Source organism: Lipophrys pholis, assembly GCF_963383615.2.
Source record: "Lipophrys pholis genome assembly, chromosome: 19".
Taxonomy (NCBI): domain Eukaryota; kingdom Metazoa; phylum Chordata; class Actinopteri; order Blenniiformes; family Blenniidae; genus Lipophrys; species Lipophrys pholis.
In genome coordinates, this window is record NC_137647.1 from 19,232,790 (window position 1) to 19,253,339 (window position 20,550).

Consider the following 20,550-nt stretch of genomic DNA (forward strand, 5'->3'; position numbering starts at 1 on the left):
GGAACAAACCAGAACCACAAATTTTCAGTGAAATCAGGGTCCATTACTGAGAGGAGGCTGTTTGCTGTGGGCACTAAAAATGTCAAGCCCTACATTATTGCTGCCACTCCTTTTGTTATTGCTGTAAAGAAAAAGAAATTATCTTTATGGAGAAAATGGAGAGAAATGTCGCTTACGAGTTTTTACCCACTAGATTTCAGCCCTGAGAACCCCTGATGAGGTCAATTTCATGCCCTGTCTGACCCGACACAATTTACAGCTTCCTTGGATGTGAGCTGCCATTACTCTCCTATACAAGGAGCTCCACTTTTTTTGCTCCTCCGCCCTTCGCTTCTGTTTGGTGGGAGAGCGTATTATTCATTGTCTCACTGTTGACTCTGCAGTCGTCTTTGACCTTTAAATGCTAAAACTTTCAAGTTCCTGCTGTTTGAGAATCTGGCCTGGGTCGACCTCTGAACACGCCTGGTCCCCCCCCCCCCCACACACACACATACACACACATGTGGAAGTCCCCCCTGGTGGCTTGTTCAGATGTGATTGAGACACATGATGCTCTCAGCACTAGTTTGTGCAGTTTGTGGTCTGGGGCTGCGCTTCCTCTCCGGTTCGGGGTGCGTTCTCGGCTGATGTGTTTTGGTGCGGCACAAACAAACTCTGGCGGCTTCCTTCGCCTGTTGGGTTCTCGCCCTCGTACATGCCAAACAACCACACCCAACAGATTGAGGAGAGAGAGCCAGAGTGCCTCATCTGGTTTAATAAAACTGGCTTTTCACACACAAGATATTAAAGAAAACCAAAGTGCATCATCAAAGCCACATGCGAATGGTGGCTCTGCAAATTAGTTGGATTTGTCTGGTAAGAACCCAAACACAAGAACAAGGCCCTATCTGCGCAAGCATCACAAAGGAAACAGTCTTTGCTGTTACTCCATATTACACCCTAAGTCTTTCTCCGGACAGCTGTGAGAAACTATCTGCTTCTCTTGTGCACATCACGGAATGAAAACACTCCCAACTATAGAGTTTATGTCCCAGAGAACCTGAGTGTAGGTGGTCTCTTAACAGGCCTCATCTCGAACAAACCCCAGATCCAGAAATTCATAAGTGAACGAACACTGACCGCTTCCTCCGCAGAGTCTCAATGCAGTTGCTCTGGTCTGTGACCAAGAACAATTGCTGTGCCTTAACAATCTGTATGAATGGTGAAAATGAGCCAGGTTCGGATTCAGCCGAAAGCACCCCAAGAAAAACACTGTTTTTGTTTGTGGCGTAAATGAAAGACGCGCTGACCACAGAGCTGCGGGTCTGTGCATTTATGACCTTGGATGAGATTTAAAAAGTTTTCAATAGAAATGATTCGTATGTTGCTTCAAAGAACCGGCCTATACAATCCCCGGCTCTCTCCATGAGACACAAGAAAGTAGAACCAGAAATATGGCATTACAATAAAAGAGCTTTGTTTTGTCCCATGTCTGTCAATTGGTCATTATTTTTGCAGGCAAAGCCATTTTCCCAAGTTGACTAATAAGGCTGAGCGGATGCATGTTTTTTTTGTTGTTTTTTCAAGAATAACTGTTTCACCATTTTGATCAGGAAAAAAGGAGATTTGCCAATGGACGATGACAGAAGGAATATTTTCTATCGGTTCACTTTTAATGTGGGTTTGCACGGACTCGTTTAAAAATCTCTTAGATGCTCTATCTGTCAAGTGAGTTCACTTTTATAGATATATAGTAGCTGTGTGTCTCCATAACCTGAAAGCAAAGGTAGCACTTCAGTCAATTTCTTACCCAACCAATGACGTAAAACCCAATGTAACTAATGTTCACAGTCCAGAAGATTTACCAATATAGTGTTTGTTTTTTCTCCCAATAAAACTGTTGTAAGGTACCTTCATTTCCTGGGTCCAGTTGTCAAATTAACTGTAATTCATAGTTCTTATTTTGTGAATTATCAGTGTGATTTTCAAAAGAGTGGATCAATCCAAAGGTGAATGGTTCTGTTCAACCCGACCTTTGTTAAGACACTGAATGTTTACACGACAGCGTTTTAAATTGCATTTTTCCATTCGGAAAAGTTTCTCGTCTTGAAAACGATGTCCACTTACATGGAAATGGCAGAAAAACTGAAAACTGTTGGTTGTTTTTATATAAACCAACATACAGATGCATGCAGAGAACAATAAGCTGTAAACATTAACAATGGGGAGAACACTGACATTTGTGTGGACAGATGACAAAGTTGGATTGTTCTTACAGGCGACTCTCAACTATAAAACTACCAACTACCAGGAGAATATGGACTGGGAGTCATGACACTCTGGAGGCCGCAATTGTCATTGTGCATCTACTCATAGTGGCAGCAGTAGAGTGTTTTGGAAAACGTGCCACCTCGGGAGCCGTCTTCATAAAGTTGCGTTATCAGAAAGTGTCTCCGAGCACGGTTCTTCACCCAAAGCGCAATGGAAGCATTTGCGTTTTCACTAGAAAGCATTGTCGTGTAAACTTAACTCTCAATTGCGCGCGCCTTGTGTGGCGGCCATTGGCGTGCGAGTGTGTGCGGGAATATGCAACGATTGTAAAGTGTGTAAGGCAGTAAAAATGCTATCTATCAGTGAAGCCTTTTAGCGGTACCATTAAAAAGCATGTGTCAGACTTACTATGGCAGACGGCGTCACTCATCGGCGTGCACGAGGCCAACTGTGTCTCCGTCTCCTCTTCGCAGATCGTACAGGGCAGGCAGGGCTCCAGGGAGCTTTCCCGGTCGGAGAAGGTCTCGTCCACACACTCCTCGCACACGGTGTCGTGACCGTGCTCGCAGCGGGTATACACGCCCTGCCCCCACGGGCACACCGTGCACGGCTCGCAGCTGCCCGTCAACTCGCTGAAGAAGAAGTTGTAGTTGCAGACGCACTTGGCGTCGTTGGAGTCGGTGCAGGGCGTCTCCATCCGCATCAGGCCGGTGCAGTGGGTGCATGGCGCGCACTGCTCCGTGTGGCTGTAGTTCTCCGAGAAGGTCTCACCTGCGGACCAGAGGACAGGTCGTGAAGGAGATGAGGCGGAAAAAATGAGAAGGAGGAAATGGGAGAAGGAGGGCAAAGGGAGAAGAGGGTTGGAAGATGGAAGGAGCAGGAAATACGAGGGGATAAACAGGAAGATAAACCGTGAGTCTGATGACATTAATCATGTTTACTGCACATTCATTAGAAGGAAGGACACATTGATCCACTGGGCTCTTAGTGATTTGTGCTCCGGGACAAGAAAGGTGCTCTTGTTGGGGAGCAAGTCAAAAGCCTGCTGCGCTCATTACGATATCGATCCCAACGTGTTTGTGCTGCGCCGAGTAAACTGCTTTAATCTCAGTCATTGTCGGGGAGGAACGTGCAGGTGCATCCCCGAAGCTCTTACACTGAAGACCCGTCTCCAAAAGTTACCGAGTGTGGACTTAATCAAAGGCAGTTTTTTGCTTTCAGAGCGAGGCGGCCACTTTGCGGAGTTGCTGACATCCCTCAAATAAATCTGTGGGAAGAATTTTCAACCAATTTATTCAAACTTTAAACCCTAAGTATGTAAATAGAAAGTCATTCTGGAACACCGAGTTGAATATGTATTAGGAACAGCAACAACATTAAACAGTTCCTGCTTCTGACTAATTAATGTTCAGAAAAACTGCGGTAGCTTGTTAGTCATTTTGGACGAAGTCGTGGTGCCCAGAGAGACCAGAAGTCTGCGCAACACGTCAGTGATGTTTTCACGCCTCTGCCTATTAAAAGCAATAAGTGTAAAGCATTCAATTTTAGGCTTTTCTCAAAATATCTCCCGAAGGCTTGGAAAACATTTCTCTAAACTTTGCACACATGTTCCCATTTTGGTGTCCAACAAGGCTTGAAAGCCAATGGCAGCGACTGTAGAAAGAAAATGGTTTATATTGAGTCGTTGCCGTTATTCAGCCATTGACAATATCTAACAACAGTAACACGTCCAGACCAGCAAATAGTATGTGACACAATCAGTATCAGTCTCGTGGTCTTGTCCGATGCTCTGGAATCTGGATGTCATGAATTGATAAATAGATCATAATTCACAGTTAGAATAAATACAGGAAAATTCTTCTTCCTGTATTATCTTAATTTTTAGTGAAAAATTGGGGGAAAAAAATGTGTTTTTCATTTTTTTTTCCTTAACTCAACACCTCTGGCCTTTTGTCAACTGAAAAAGCGTCTCGATTTCTTTGTATAAATCTCTTCGTTTTCACTGTTCTTTATCCCCGAATTACAGATTTCACTGAATGGGATGTTTAATAACCTGGACTTCAATCATATCCATCCTGTGAATTTTCAGTGACAGAACTTAAAGAAGTCCATGTTTCATCTTCTACTGCTACTGTACCGGAGTATAACGAAATAATTCTTTCTACTCTTCCACCTTTTCCTGTTTCTTAAATAAGCAGTAGTGCTCGCAATGTTATGAACTCATTTTTACATTTTAAAATAGTAACAACAGTAATGGACTGATCTTGAACAGACACATTGCAAATATTCCAGTAAAAAATGTTTTTTGAAAGCTTCAGTTGTCATTATTTCCATCAGATTGCTAATGAAGCTAATAAACCTGCCAACAGCAGTGAACCCATGATGGGTTGAAATGAAGTGCGGCCTGACACACTCACTGCTACTGAAGCAGAGGCTTCACTATTAAACAGGCTCATTCTATCTACTTGCAAATGGAAGAGCTTTCTCTGATTTTTAATGACGCAAAAACTTGAAGAGATGATTGTGTTTTGTTGCTCACAGCATTTTGTGGGTTAATTTTCTCTACTTTTACCCAAACCAAAAAGGTATGTGTACATCTGCAAAGCATGACATGATGCACTTATGCAAATGACAGCATTATGTAACTTATCCTTGACATGAGGGCGTGTTCTGACAGCAGAGAACATCGTGAACATAAAGCTGTTCGGGGCTGCAGATGTCACGATCACTACTGTTTAATTGGTATATGTTTTTTGTTGAAAGTGGCCAAATACAAAGTCAACATTTGATTCATGCTAATAATATATAAATAATAAGATCCACAGAGGTGCTGACGCTAAAAACAAAGTAATTTATTTCAACATTTGTCAAAAGAAAAGTGAGTTTATGTGCACATGCTGTGATTACAGTCACATATTTGCCCATGTAATCCTTCAAATGCATCCATTAACTGGTTTTGAGATACTTCAGGCAGAGTTTAGAGAATGAACGGCCATCTCAGCAGCATTAACGTGCCGCTTTGTATCAGAAACCTTGTCCTCTTTCTACAGAATAAATAACTACGAGGGCCTCAGAAATCAATGCAACTCTCCAAAAGCAGGCATTATGTTTGCGTTGTACATATTTGTTCTTTGAGGGCTAAAGGAGCAGAACGTAGTCGAGCCGTCGGACAGAACGAGGTAAAAGCCGTGGCAACTAATTGCTTGCTGCTTTTCAATTACTGCAAACACTTCAGATTTGCTCTCCAGGAACATTTGGCGTCAGGAGGATTTGAGAGAGTTCATCATTTGGAGGACCTGGAATTAACTTATTCTTCCAGTGAGAGTTCCAGGGGGGCGCAGAGTAATCTATTAATATTGCATGTTCATATAGAATTATTTTCAGATATAATTGGACGCCTGCTGAATTATGCATGGTGTGAGAGCGAGAGTGAACTATGGCTCATATTCGTTACACAGGCAGCCTCACTGTTCTCAAATACAGGGTTTTTTGTTGTTGTTGTTTTTTTCCTGTGATGGGCTTAACATGAGAGCAGTCACCTTGGAAGGTAAGAGTTGAGCATGACATTTCAATAAGTGGCGTATGCACGGAAGATTAGAGGAGTGGCCAGGCATAGCTGGAAGCTCAGAACAAAAGTTTCTTAACATGATATTCTAAGATAACAATGCATATATACACAAATTTAAATTGTTTAGTTTATGCTCGAGACCACCTATAACACACAATGAAGCATGTGGCTGGTTTACGCCGGTTGAAAACCTCCTTCATGGGTACAGATGTTTAGTTTTTTTTTAACTGAAATAATACGTTGGGATTGGGTTGAAACAATAAATAAAGCCACATGACTGCGTGGGTGTGCCGGCCGTTTGCGCAACTCTTATCTGAACATCCACATGTGTGTGTTTGTTCTGTTTCTTTTGGGGTGTTTTTTTTTTAACTGTTGTGAGAACAGGCTCGGCGGGTGCGTCGTTGAGCAACGGCGTGCTGTCAGTGTGAAAAACCCTGCAGCAAAGTCCCACCACTTGCTTTTTTTGCGTTGTAAACGGCGCCGGCATGTAAACACTGGCACCAACCGAAGCTCTAAACACCTTGTAAACAGCAGCACGGCAAACTCGCCGACGACAAGCCTCGTCATATTATACACACAAGACTGAGGCGAGCAGGTGGGAGGAGCGCTATGAGGGCAGGTAGTTGGTCGGGTCGAGAGGTGGATCGACCGGCTCCAATGGGCTCAAATGAACCTGGAGACTGTCTGAAGCAGCCTAATCGGAAGTGGTCTGCGAGGGTGGTCTGGTGCAAATCCAAAACATGATTCAGTGATCAAAGTATTGAGGAAGTGCTGATCCACGGCTGGAAGGGTGAGGGTCGGGGGGGTGACGGGGGGTGATCCAAAGTCTTTTTTCCTTTGAATCTGTCATCACGCTGCTCTTTTATTGCCGTCTGGAGGCTGCGGTGACAGGAGAGAGTGACACACTCTGACGGGTCCAGGACCAGACGAACAACAGATCTCCGAGGTGAACGCTGGTTTGAATTCGTGGAGCCCCAAGCTTTTTGTTTTTCTTTGCGCTCAAGCTCGACCGGCAAAGCCCTCCTCCTCATTCATTTCAATTATCCCACAGCTCGCAGGCCTCCCCGCTAATTTCAACTTGCATGCGTGAGCCCTTCCGCCGCCCTCGCGTGTAAACATGTCTAAACGTGACCATATGCAGTGAGTGTTCAACGGGCGCACAAGAGGTGCGTCTGTGTGTGTGTGTGTGTGTGTGTGTGTGTGTGTGTGTGTGTGTGTGTGTGTGTGTGTGTGTGTGTGTGTGTGTGTGTGTGTGTGTGTGTGTGTGTGTGTGTGTGTGTGTGTGTGTGTGTGTGAGTGGGTGAGTTCTACCTACATTGTGAATACCAAAATGCTTGAACACATTCATATTATGAGGGGTTGTTTGAGATGTTGGGACCAAACTCAAGTTTAGCAGTTTTTAATAGTTATGGTGCAAATTGTCTGAAATGTGACCAAGCATATCTACTATAATGATTCTTGAGAATTATGGAAGCTGATTTATTGACCCGGGCTGATTGTATGTGAGTAGTTTGAATTACCATGAATACATTTTATATTTTTAGCATGAAATTAACTCCACAGGGATTTCAATTGATACCTAGTTCACTTTAAGTGGCTGTTTTGCCATCAAACTAATCATTTAATCACTTTTAAAAATTTGCTCTTGAACTGAGAAACAAGGGTCATAGGGGTCCATGTCCATGTCTGTGATGGAGGATAGAATAAGACATTTTTGTCGTGCTTTGGGTGTCTGTTTACACAACACCGGTGCTCAGAGCTACTGAAAATGCGACTTTTTAAAAACGGCTCCCATGGTGGAACTTTACGAAAATGCTCCGTCTCTATGGAAACGGAGGAGAACGCTACAACTGCACATGCTGTAGTCAATAATTCTTCTGCACAATGGGAGTAGATGGACAATAACAACAATGGCAGCCAACTGGGTGTCATGACTCCTTGTCCAGATTCTGAGACTTGACAACTTTATAGTCGAGAGTCACATGTAATAGAAATCCCACCTCGTTGTTTGTCCATACGAATGTCTGTGCACTCGACCTTGTTAATATTTTTTTATCATATTATTCTGTGCATGCATGTGTGTGTGATTTCATTACAAAAACAATCACGTTGTATTTTCAGTGGCTCTAAGCACCGTTGTCATGTAAACTAACCCTAACCCAAAATGCAACAAAAGTTTTTTCTGTTTTCACTTGGAAATGTGTAAATGGAGCCTTAGATCTGAGGGTGAGAGTTCAAGTTCACACATCATCCATTGCACTTTAGGGTAATGACAAGTTTCACGGTTGGAGTAAAGGTAGGTTGAGGTTGGTGTTTCGGCAAGTGATAATTATGGTTAATGATAGAGTAAGTCTACAGGATATTAATGTAAGTCTACTGAAGTGTGTGTGTGTGTGTGTGTGTGTGTGTGTGTGTGTGTGTGTGTGTGTGTGTGTGTGTGTGTGTGTGTGTGTGTGTGTGTGTGTGTGTGTGTGTGTGTGTGTGTGTGTGTGTGTGTGTGTGTGTGTGTGTGTGTGTGTGTGTGTGTGTGTCTAATTTACGTGCCGGTGCTTTCATCTGGCAGCTAAAAGACGAAAGCTAAAGGCCATCAAGAATTAGGAGGGGAGTGCGTTCTTTAAAAATGTAGGAGCTTCGTTCTAATTGTCCCCAGTCGAGTGATGATCAGTGCAGCTCAGCATTTCCAGTTTTCATGTTTGAACTGCTTGTTAGTAAAGGGAGACCCGGCCACCAGTGGAAAAGTGCCACTTCAGCCCCCCCCCCCGACACTGATGTGTTTCAGTCCCATTAGTGTCATCAATAATGTAGCTCTGGATGGCCTTGAAACGGCTTCATGATCTTCACAATCAGCACTTTAGGTGTAGCTTTTAGCTTCTCCCACGCACAATGTCGGGGTCCACGTTTCTGCAGGGGTTTCCTTCCCACCCTATCCACTGACCCTCTGCTGACTGTGGACAAATTATAAACATTGAGGGAAGCTGCGTGACAGCTTTTATTTGTCTTCAGAAACTCCAAATGTTTCTGTGTCTAATTATCGCCCCGCTTCATTGGTCTACTTAGCTTCCCTACAGATTTGAAACAGGTGTTTTAGGATATTACCAGAGTTGTTATTAGCAGACCAAAGAAGGCAAGCTGTAATTTAACAATCAACTTGCGTCCTATGCAAGTAGCAGCGGCCTGCTTTCCCTTGTAGGGGTGCTGCGCCCACAAGATTATTTCTCAGCAGTGTGAAATCAGAATTTACTTTATTGTCATTGTTTAAGAACAACAACAAATGTTGCTGCGGGGGCTATTGCTCAAAGAAAAGCAATTATCAATTATCTGCAAAGAAAAATAATATTGCATGTCTTCAGTTTGTTACTTCCTGTGGTAAAGTAATTTATTACACTCTTAATTTTCCACAACTTCTTTTGGAGAAAAACTTCCACTTAACTGCCAGTTGCAAACATACCATTAACCCGTCCATATGCCCACGTATAAAAATACCCATCAACACCCATAATTAGAGGAAATACAAAAGATCTTTGGTTTAAGCTCAAGTAAAACCACAAAGCTCAAAGGAAATATGCACGAATCTCACTCAAGATCCCCATAATGTTTATTCCAAATAATTGCAGTTTCCATATTTTGGCATTATATTCCTGCAAAGTGAATAATAAGAGCAAGATCATTGTTTTTATTTGCCTTCTGTGTTGTGGGTAAAGTTGGGTTTTTACATTACCACAGCGAAATGAAAAGACAAAAGAATATAAACGTAATGCTTTTTAGTTTTCCACTTTTCTATCCCGCAATACTACAGCAATGGTAATGAAGAAAGTACCATTTTAATACGAGATAAATAGTTGAACGGTTATGTAATGCAATGATATGGGGAAAATATTACAGCGCATGAAAACAAAAGAGCAATTAACATTTAAAGAAGATGAAAGATGAAAGTTGAGGTAATTCATAACTAGTCAATGTGCTTCACTTATATGGTGCATATTTAATATTTCTGTTCTATTCAACGTGTGTTACATTGACCGAAAGAGCAGAGCGAAATGTCACAATGACATTAAATCGCTCCAGTCTGAACAGTAGTAACTCTTTCACAGTTCCGTGCTCCCTGCAGTGTGAACTCCTGCCAAAGTAATGACATGAGAAGCCAAACTATTATGCCCCAAGCAACAAAATAGTATACGAAACTCAAGTCCGATCTCCCTGTTACGCAGATGATCAGACGCTGTGTGACTAATGAGTATCTGCGATAGGAAAGTGTTTGATTTCTGTGTTTCAGGCTGAAGTAATTTGATTACAGTAAACCAGACTGTTTGACTGGCCTTCGAAGACCTGCCAAGGAGAGAACATTTCCATTCCTCCTCTTTCATCCCTCGTGATCCAGAGTCGGAAGCGATCCCCGATGCTCAGTTTTGGCCTCTCACCAGGCGAGGCTGTGTTTCTACTTTCCTTCCTTCTCTAAATCCCCGGTGAGCCTCGGCCCATCCAGCCAGCGGACCCTCGTCGTCAATCCTAAGTTCACTCATGAGGCTTCTGACGTTTTTTTTGTCTTTTCTCTCTCTATCTCTCTCACTCACTCTCTCTCTCTCTCGCTCTCTCTTTCTCTCTTTCAGATCTTAAAGTCACTTTGCTTTTTCTGAATGGCTCACTAAGTGAGGCAGACCCTGGTGTCTTGTCTCCCATGACAGCAGAGAAAAGTGGAGGAGGCTGATAAATATTTCAGTGCTGCTGACGCTGGCACTCATCCCAAGCTGGGATGGGGAGGCCGCGGAGGGGGGGGGGGGGTGAGAAGGGCTTTGGAAGGGTTACGTCGAGAGGAAGTGGGAAATTACGGGTGGTCGTGGTAGCTCCAGATTTGCTCTTATTTACCATGAAACAGGAAATGAACGTGTTCGGCTTCGCTCTTCAATTATTCACCGCTGCACTTTGGAAAATGTATTTATAGCATTAGCTTCCCAGGTAAGGTCAGTGTTTTAGCCTCTAACCTTTATGAATCCCACTTATTTCAGTGCGTGTGCTTCACTAGCCCACCAGGTCCATTAAGATTTTTATCGTCTGAAACCGGTACAATATTGAAATGTAGGAAAATGCACTCGCAACCGGAAATTGAATCCAACCTCTCGGGCATTTGAGCTTAATTGTTGAGTGTTTATCAGCGGTGAATACTGTTTCCGTACAGCGGAGCAAGATAATTGTTCGCTGTTGCCGACACAATAGACTTTTCAATATGGTTTAATTAGCTGGATCAAATGAGTAAAGAGGCATTGATTTAACAGTATGCATGATAAATGAGCAGATCGTGCCCTTTGGTGCCTGGTTCTCCAATACCATTTTATCCGCTAATACAGAGAATGAGTCATAGCAACAAGGAGGAGGTGGAGGAGGAGGATGAGGAAGAGGAGAAGGAGGGAAAGATGCTGCTTGAGAAAAGTGAGTTCAGAATAAGAATGGAGACACGACAAGAGATGGTGGTGGTGGTGGTGGGGGGGGGGGGGGGGGGGGGGGGGGGGGTGTTGGAGATGAGCAGATGAGGAGGACGGGGTGAAAAAAAGAAAACAGCTTTTCAATCAGAGTGACAGTCGTCAGGGCCGGCCCACGTTAGAACAGAACAGAGCGGCTGCAGTTCAGCATCCCTGCATCGCCTGCCCCCGTCTGCAGACTGGAAAAGAAAGAGGAATACAACACGCACATCTCTCGTGACGTCGAAGATAAAGTCCGGGCGACGCCGGCGCTCCAGCCTATCAGACGCTTTGTTTCATGAGGTCTATTAGCGCTCCACTTTCAGCGACGATGACGCAAACACTTCAGAACTTCTCTTTTATTTCCGTGCTCCATTTATTCATTTATTTTTTCTCAATTTCACACCAGCCCTCCTCTAACGTCGACTCGAGTTTGACAGAGTTGGTTTATGTGGAATTGACTCACGCTGCCCTGTAGCTCTGTCGCGCTCGAAATGGAGAGAATTGGCTCGCTGCCCTCGTCCCCAACCGCTGCAGCTCTTGAGATACTCCGGGGATGGAGAAAATAGTAACTTCAAAGAGGTGAACGCCGCCAGACGCGACAGTTAATAAAAATGGCACAACGCAGAGATTAGCACCCGTTAAGCAAACAGGTTCTCTTTCCATGGGACGCAGAGAATTCCCGGCATTCCTCCAAAGGTTGAGCATCTCCCTCTTAATGGCATCCAGTTGATACTCGGGGGGTTTGATTCAGGAGAACCTTTTACACAGCAGATCTTGTTGACCGACTTGATTTTCCAGCAGGTTTACATCAAGTTGCCATCCCAGCAGCTTTTTCCCCCCGAGCGAAGCTGGTGACCTATACCTTGACGTTGACTCGCCGTCGCTGATAAAGCTACGGCGTTGTATCTTAAAGGGCAAGGGGGGCGAGAGCTGCGGGGACAAGATACAGCGAGACCTCTATATATCGAGACGAGCGCGTTTGTTTGCAGCGCCGACTCTCCGTCTCTTCTTCGTGTTGCAGTTGTGTTGTTGGCAGCTCTCCCAGCTGGCGCGGCTAATGGTTCACAGCCCGAGTGTGTTTGCTGCGAGCGAACACATTTGGACCCACTTAGGAGCATCAAACATAAGAATTCCTGTCCTGTTTGCTTTGGAACCTGAAATCATACACTTCATACAAATGAGTAAATTGTTGAAGAGATGTTTGCTTTGCTTGTGACAGTCGTTTTGGTTTGGATTTCGGAGTCGGAGCATCTCCGAAAGGCACCAGTGAATGCACATGTGGAAACAAGGATTAGGCAAGTGCAAAAGATTTGCATTAATCAGGTCGTGTAGCACGAGGTGGCGACATGCATGTTTTGCAGTTCTGCAGCTGTGCATGTATTTATATTTGATTTGATCGTTTCCAGATTGCCTTTAATCCACTTACTTTTGACCCGTCGCAGGAAGTCTTGTTTCTGAAGAGTCAAGTTTGGGTTGATTTCTTTTTTTTTTTTTTTTTTTTCATAAATTAGGGTTACGCCTAGAAATCCATTAGCCGTGGTTTGCCCAAAACAACTGGCATAAAAGCATCATTTGAGGTTGATTCATTAAAACCAGACAACCAAAGATGAAGACTGTTGACAGTGAGGTTTGTGGTAAACATTCATTGTTGTTGGATTTTGTTAAAAGGAACTTGACTGTGTTTTTGAGCCCCACAAATAGGCCAGAAGCCCAAAGCTCTAACCAATTTAAAGAAAACAAACATTTAAACATAGTATTTCCCTAGAAAAAACATGTTGTTGGATTGTAAATGAGAACAAAGTGGGATTAGTGATTTTGTGTTCTCAAAGTCAATTTCTCAAAGTTAGATGCGTTTTTGAGTGAAGAATGTAAAAATTAAGTGTTCAAATGATAAGCCTGAATATGAAAATATCTGAGATTGTACAAAAGGTATCTTTCTATCACCTTTTACACCTTCTGTTTTTATAAAAGGGTTGTTTTTTTCACAGGAGTAAGACATGATGAAGGGCGAGGAGACGTCAAACTTGAGCTACTACTAAGATTATCGAGGTGTCAGCTATTCACAAAAAGTGATTTTTCTGTAGGATAAATAGGAAAACGATGGCTCAGATATTTGCTATGTTATAATGTTGTGAGATAGAAGACCTGTGTTTGATTCTGGTCTCGAGCCTTTCTGTTTGCAGTCTGCATGTTCTCCCTGTGCTCAGAGTGGGCTCCGCTCCAGCCCCCCCCCAGTGGTCCCAACTCGGATAAAGCAGGCATAGAATTTGAACGTTTCATCAGCAGATTATTAATGGAGACTAACAGCTTAAAAAAAAAAGCACGATTTAATAATTCATTAGGTAATAAGAAAGCCATTTACAGGCCTTTATATAGACGGTGATTTATCATTTGAGTTAATTAAGAGTGCCTCGTTTAATTCTTTTTGTATCTGTAAGATCATAGTTTGATTAATCTAATTCCTCAACAAATCAATCAAAGGTCTTGACTCACTGTCCAAACACTGGGCGCAGACGGTTTGGGTTTTGCCGCACTCCTTCACCACTCCCTCTCCAGGTGGACACTCCATGCAGCACTCCCCGCCGCTGGTGAACTGGCCCGAGTCGCAGGGGACCTCCACCGCCCGCTCCGTCTTGGACGCCAACACCAACGCCACCTGGTCACAGCGGCACGGCGTTCATTAGAGCGACACACACTCAGAGAGAGTGAACTCACACACACACGCAAAAACACACACGACACCGCAAAATTGCAGCCAGGTGTCCAACCTGGACCTTTTAAAACCAGCCGCCATCAAGATTCATCATAAATCATGTCGTCTCGGCCCCGGGATTAGGCTCACTTAGAAATGAGGCAGTCGTCTAAACCGCCCTAATAACTGCCCCTGAAGGCACATCAGCTCTAATAGTGAACTTATGACACGCTGCAGCTGAGGCAGGAACCGTAAAATCATGTGTGTGCAGCATTACACACATGCCCGTCCTAATTACTGTCTACAGGTGAGGACTGCTGTGGATGTCAGCCTCTGCTTCCGATCACCTGTGGTGACACACGAATACACACACACATGCACACACACACATGTACACACTAAAATGCATCATTTCCATGCTTTCCAGGGAAATACAAATAGTCTAAACTAATCCTCAACCTACCTTGAAACACTCCAGGCATTTTGGTCCCAACAGTGACATGATTTCCCATAAATCAGTGTGTAATCAAGCAGACATCCCCTCCACCTTAGAAGCCCATAGATACTCATTTATACACACACATACAACAGTGAATACCCTTTCCACTGACGTCTCCCTTCACCCACTACTGGGGGTGTAGCAGCTTGCTTCACCAACCGTTTGCGACACACTTTGTCATATGTTTCTAATAACTGTCTGATTTTGTCTCTGGAGTCCAACAGCTGTTAAAAAATCATTTACTGTGATTTCAATTGAGAAAATCCTTGTAAAGTTTTAAGCACAGGTTTCTCCTTTGATAAGAGTTGGAAACTCTATTTAAAGATTGAAAAAACATGTTTGGTAGAAATACAGTATTTTCTAGAATATCTGTAAAAAAATTTCTCCTACATATCTCAAAACATACCATTGCGTACTGGTGCCACTAGATGGCGGTGTATGGCAACCGAATGCTGCTACAGTAACACTGAAAAACTTGCTTTTTTATTTCACAAAATGGAAAAATAACAGAGCAGACTGGTAGTTACTGGTACTGGTAGTTATAAAAACTGAGAGAGATGTACAATCCACCCTGTTATAAGATATTTAAGCAGAAGGGAGGATCTACTGGCCACTACTGTCGCCACTATATAGATGCTAAAGTATGTGCGCTTTAATGACGAATTCTATCCTCTTTCGATTTTAACAGGGAACCCAGAATCTTTGCGCACAGCTGCCATGGAAGTGCGTGATTTGGTGTGGGCAGGGGCTTTGCGAAGACAAAGTGACTTTCCAAACCAAGTTCATTTAAACCAAGGTTTTCTGGTTTGGTTCACAAAAATGTTCCACCCTCACCCGCCACATGTAAGCTTCATCGCTCGCTCTTTAAGAGGGCGAAGAACTGCTTCGGAGTTTTCATGAAATATTGAAATAAAATACTGTGAAAAAATTCCAACAAGTCCAATTCCCTTTTGGAAAACAACTCCAATCTCAAAGTGGTAGAAAAATATGGGTGATGCACACGGAATGTCAGATTCACTTTGTGGTGGTTTGCTTTTCATTATGGGATATAATGGGACAATGTGAAGTGATTTTCAATGTGGTTCAACAAAAATCTCATTATGAACATATGAGATAATAATAATCATAATAATGATAATTTGCATATTTTGTCAATTTATTAGTGGGCATTTGAGTCCGGGTTTGCATGTTCTCCTTGTGCATTTTGTAGTTTTTCTCTTTGGGTATTTCAGTTTCGGCACACAGTCCAAAAGAACCCTGCATTTAAGTTTGATCTGGCCAAACCACAAATCGTAAAAATTTTCAAGAATTTTTCTTTTTTAAACAAATTTTTCAGGAGTAGCAAATACAAAACGACACTGACACCCATAGATCATTATGACAAACTAGCAAAACAGCTATAGGAGAAATTCTTGACATTTCACTGTATTTTGCGCCAGAAGATGTCATTAAAATTGCTTTTATGTTGTCATTTTCAGTCATAATTGTTTGGTTTTTTTCATCACGCACACTCTGTGCCACAACAAAGAAAACCTTTAAAGTTTAAATTTGAAGTTATTATGCCACTATTTTACTTGTCTGGCCCACTCAAGATGACATTTTTAGCTGTATGTGGGCCCCTCCTCTAAATAGAGCATATGTATGAACAATAGTGTGTTTGGCTGTCTGTCTCTCTGTGATTGCCCTGTGATGGTGCACAAAAGCCTTCACACACACACAGTCTGCTGAGACCGGCTGCAGCTCGCCGTGACACTTTGATAAAAGCATTTATAGAAAATGGAGTTCAGTTTTATATTCTGACATGCGCCTGTCTGATCAGCTGCTCTCTGCCTCCCTCTCTTGTTGCCTTCTCTCAGTCCTCTCTGTTACATGCACTACGCAGCCTCGCTGGTGAAAACTGCTGCCCGTGTGTCTACAACGATGTTGAATCAGAGGAAAGTAAAAAAAATAAAAAATTTACATCCACACGGTTCACAACAAAGAATATCATTACACTGACTCGCTTTCATGTCCTGTGGGTTTTTTGTTATGCAACAAGCAGAAAGCTCATTTCCACTTAATTCACATTTGCCGAAACATCACTTCTGTTGTCTCTCTCTCTCCCTCTCTCTCTCTCTCTCTCCCTCCCTCCCCTCTCTGCTGTCCCTGCGTTTTCATTCAGAAACAGATGTACTGAGCAGATCGCATCCATCCCTCTCACTTTCTCTCACTTTCTCTCTCCATTTCATTCCTGTCTGTTGAGGCTCATCTCTCCTCATTATGATTTCTAATAACTTTGCAGCCTGTTATCTTCAAGCATGTTATTGCATTTAGAGTCTTGCAGACTCCGACCTTTGGATGCATTCCCACATGATTCATGTCCCTGGCTCACTTTCCTTTGACATCTCCCTGGAATATCACTTAGCTCGAGCACATATTAAGGCTCGGTTTCAGCAGAACTCATGCATATGCACAACATACAGTGACACAGCTGTGACATGCTTGGTTTGTACTCTCCACAATTTCGCGCTTGATTTGGGAGTTTATTTCTAAATTTAATTCTGCCCAAAGTGCACCGCCACCCTTCAAAGCAGCTGTCATAACAGAGTGTCCCCTCACATCCCGGGCCTGTTCACATGATGACTGAGACACGCACACACGCACACATGCACACACACACACACACACACACACACACACCAATTAGACCAGCTGCTGTGGACATACCAGCCTGCTGGGAGGATGTGCCCTCTGCTCCGAGACTTATTACCACCAAGCTCCAAAATCAACTTTTGTCATGTTTTCACAAGAGCCTCATGTTTAATGTAAGAATCAAGATGATAATTTAACCTCTCGCTGGGTCCACATGTATAATAAGTCCATTTGCTTGCAGCATCTATAGCCAAAATACTCTCAAAGTGTGCTGAAGAGTGGGAATACATTACTTCTGGTTGTTGATTCTAATAAGGTCCGGGTCAATGTGAGTTTGGGGAGGTGGTTCCTATATTCTTGGATGTCTGGGTGCAGTCAAATGTGAAGCAGGAATCTCAATTTTCCAGAAACAAATCCCAGCGGCGCTGTCTTAACTTTTCCTGCTTGGCTGAAAACCAACAAGGGAGGCTTAAGTTGTACATGCATGGGAATGGGAGTGCGTGTGCACGGACGTGTGTGTGCGTGTGTGTGCATGTGTATAGCTGATTCAAGAAATATGAGAAATCAGCTGGTGTGTTGCTACATGCAACTTCCAAGTGCACAAACAAGTACCGTAAGTCCTTCAGTGTGGCACTTTTAAGTGCGTATTAAAACTGCATTCATGATATAAAAGAAATATGAGGCAAAAAAAAATTAAAAATAAACGTGTGAAAAATGCAAAGACGTCCCTACGTGGTTATTTTGGTTTGGATTGGGTAAATCCAATGATGCGTAAATTTGGAAATGAATCTGTGGTGATGATATTTTGCCAAATAGACATGTCAAAGTGGAATGATGGAAAAGTGCTGGAGATCAGTGAAAAGTGTTGCGTGGATTCGCGGAGGTGTGAAGGGAAAGGGGGGAGTTTCCGGGAGATGCGGTGAACTTACCAGAGCGCACAGAACCAGCAGCGGTAAGGTGGCAGTCATCCTGCTCGGTGTGCTCGGACTCACGGGAAACTGAGCGTGTGCTAGAGACGGCAGCGCTACGTGGAGGAGGAGAGACGCTCAGCAGGAGTGCTCATTTTAATTCCAGCGGCACAGATCTCGCTCTCTCTCTCTCTCTCTCTCTCGCTCTCTCTCTCTCTCTCTCTCTCTCTCTCTCTCTCTCTCTCTCTCTCTCTCTCTCTCTCTCTCTCTCTCTCTCCCTCTCCCTCCCTCTCTCTTTTTTTTTTTGCCTTTTTTTATGAATGAGTCCGCCGCACCATCACGCGTCAACCCGGGACCTCTGCGCAGGAGCCGGTGCTTCTCCCGCTGCCACTGTTACGCACTGCCTCACCAAAACACGCACAGGAGAAGAAGAGGAGGAGGAGGAGGAGGAGGAGGAATAGGAGGTGGAGGAGAAGAAGAAGAGACCGTCCTGCCCCGGAGTCCTGCTCAGCTGCAAGAGCACTGCGGAGGAGGCGAGAGAGAAGAGGAGAGAGGGGCACGTCCACCCTACAGTTTATTACCCCCTGATACTCCTGCAGTACAACCTGCTCCTCTCCCTGCCCCCCCTCCATCCCTCCCTCACTCAATCCATCCCTCCCTCACCCACTCCGTCTCTCTCCTGTTTAAAACTCACGTGATGTCTCATTACAGACCTCTCATTACCTATACTATCCGCTGCAAAACATTTTTTTATTTTACCCTTTTCTATCATTGGATTCAAGCTATCAGAGGGTGAAAGAAAAGTAAATCCTGCACAAACAAAATTTAAGCAATTTACAGTCAGAAAGTGTGGGGGGGGCGGGGGGATCCGAACTGATATCCCCACTACTAGAATGAACTTAAATTAAATATACCATCTCTGTGGTCATAGTTCAGACATTACTGTGAAGCTTGCAAGTTGTGGATTATTATGATTCACTGCTGAATAAGTGAAAATCCAGATCCAGCAACTAAGTATTGTCTCAGTCTGAAGTAGAAAAACTCGATCAGTGTGACCTGTGGAAAATCCACGTTAAATTGTGTCTCTTTCATCTGTTCTGCCGCAGTTTGTCCTGAAGCTGCAGTATGCATTGTTGTGGTGCTCCATCACATCCTGCTGAAACTTGTTTATAATTCCTCCACATGCAAATGAGGCGGTCACGATATTAGAAACATGTTTGTGTTTCATGAAATCCAAAGCAGCCCTTACTACAAAGTCTCAGAAATTGGCACATAATCAAGACAGAAAAGACCAGTTTCTCATTGTCTAAGGAAAATAACTGAGCAGCATTTAGTATTTATCTGAAATCTTGTGTCACAATTGCTCCTGCAAGTTAAAAAAATCATATCAGCCCACTAACCACTTTGAAAGTGTATTACCATTATGTGCCACAAGAGGGCGACTCAGCTGAGCTCACTTCAGCAGCAGCAGCAGCAGCTCTTTATGTGCTGATCTCAAGTTTAACAGTGAAAGATGTTCTTCTTCCCTAAAGAGGAGCGTTTTCAGCAAGATATGTGCTCCACTCTGGAGAGGCTCTATTGAATTTAAACCTCAAGTGTCTCCACAGAACAATGTGGTGCTGTGTGTATTCATAAAGGGTGGTGTCAGCGTAAAAGGGGATTTCTGACAAATACATCATTTGTGAAGTGATATTATAGTTCGGTCACTTGTGCGCTCTCCATGCAGCACATGCATTTAGACGAGGTGTAGAAAATTTTGTTTTTTGACAAATGTGGTAGGCACCTGGACACACGTCATCCATCCATCACACTCCAAACCCAGAGAAACAGAAGACCATGACACAGATTTACACCTTAGGGCATTTTTAAGTATTACCAATGAACTTCACATGCACATTTCTGGACTGGAATATCCCACACCTGCGTAGGGAGAACATGCAAAACTCGGCCTACACAGGAAGTCATGACTTTCTTGCTATGAGGCAACAACGCTAACCGCCATACCGTCATACCGCCAAATGAAACAACAGAGTTTTAAAACCGCATCCTAACTTCATTTCATAGTCAAGCTTAAATGTTATAATGCAGAAAAAATTAAATGCAACACCTTATTGAAAAGTTAAGGTGACTTTAAGTTTCCATTGTACATAACCTCTGAAAAGCAGTCATCATTAGCTGTAATTTACTACCTGTGATCATGTCAATGATAGTTCTCTATCAAAAAAGACTCAGTGTGTAAAAGTTTATAGTTGCTTTTCTGACATCTCTGTCCTGAAGGGGGTGCCGCAGGGCTCTGTATTGGGTCCAAATTGTAAACTTCTTTGTTTATGCAGATGATACTGCCATGTATTGTTTAGGGGACACTGTGTTGGTGAGCACTTGGAACCGAGAAGACCAACTTCTGACTTTGAGACTTGCATTAAATGTTGACCTTTTGATGATGACGTTTGATGCCACTCATGCCTTAAGATTCGTTATCGGCTATAAATCACTCACTCATCACTGTACTCTGTACGCCACGGTAGGATGGCAGACACCTTCATTTA

At 43.4% G+C, this 20,550-nt stretch overlaps 1 protein-coding gene across 1 annotated transcript in view; it reads right to left on the reverse strand.

Moving 5' to 3' along the window:
* Window positions 1-18,270, reverse strand: part of ngfra (nerve growth factor receptor a (TNFR superfamily, member 16)) — a 42,324-nt gene extending 24,054 nt beyond the window's left edge. The window contains exons 1-3 of the mRNA XM_080487979.1: window positions 18,026-18,270; window positions 13,768-13,930; window positions 2,659-3,021 (exon numbers count right to left, since the gene is read on the reverse strand). Coding sequence (XP_080344105.1) covers window positions 2,659-3,021; window positions 13,768-13,930; window positions 18,026-18,064 — 565 coding nt within the window. The 5' untranslated portion in view covers window positions 18,065-18,270. The remainder of the gene's footprint in view (window positions 1-2,658; window positions 3,022-13,767; window positions 13,931-18,025) is intronic.
* Window positions 18,271-20,550: the final 2,280 nt, after the last annotated feature.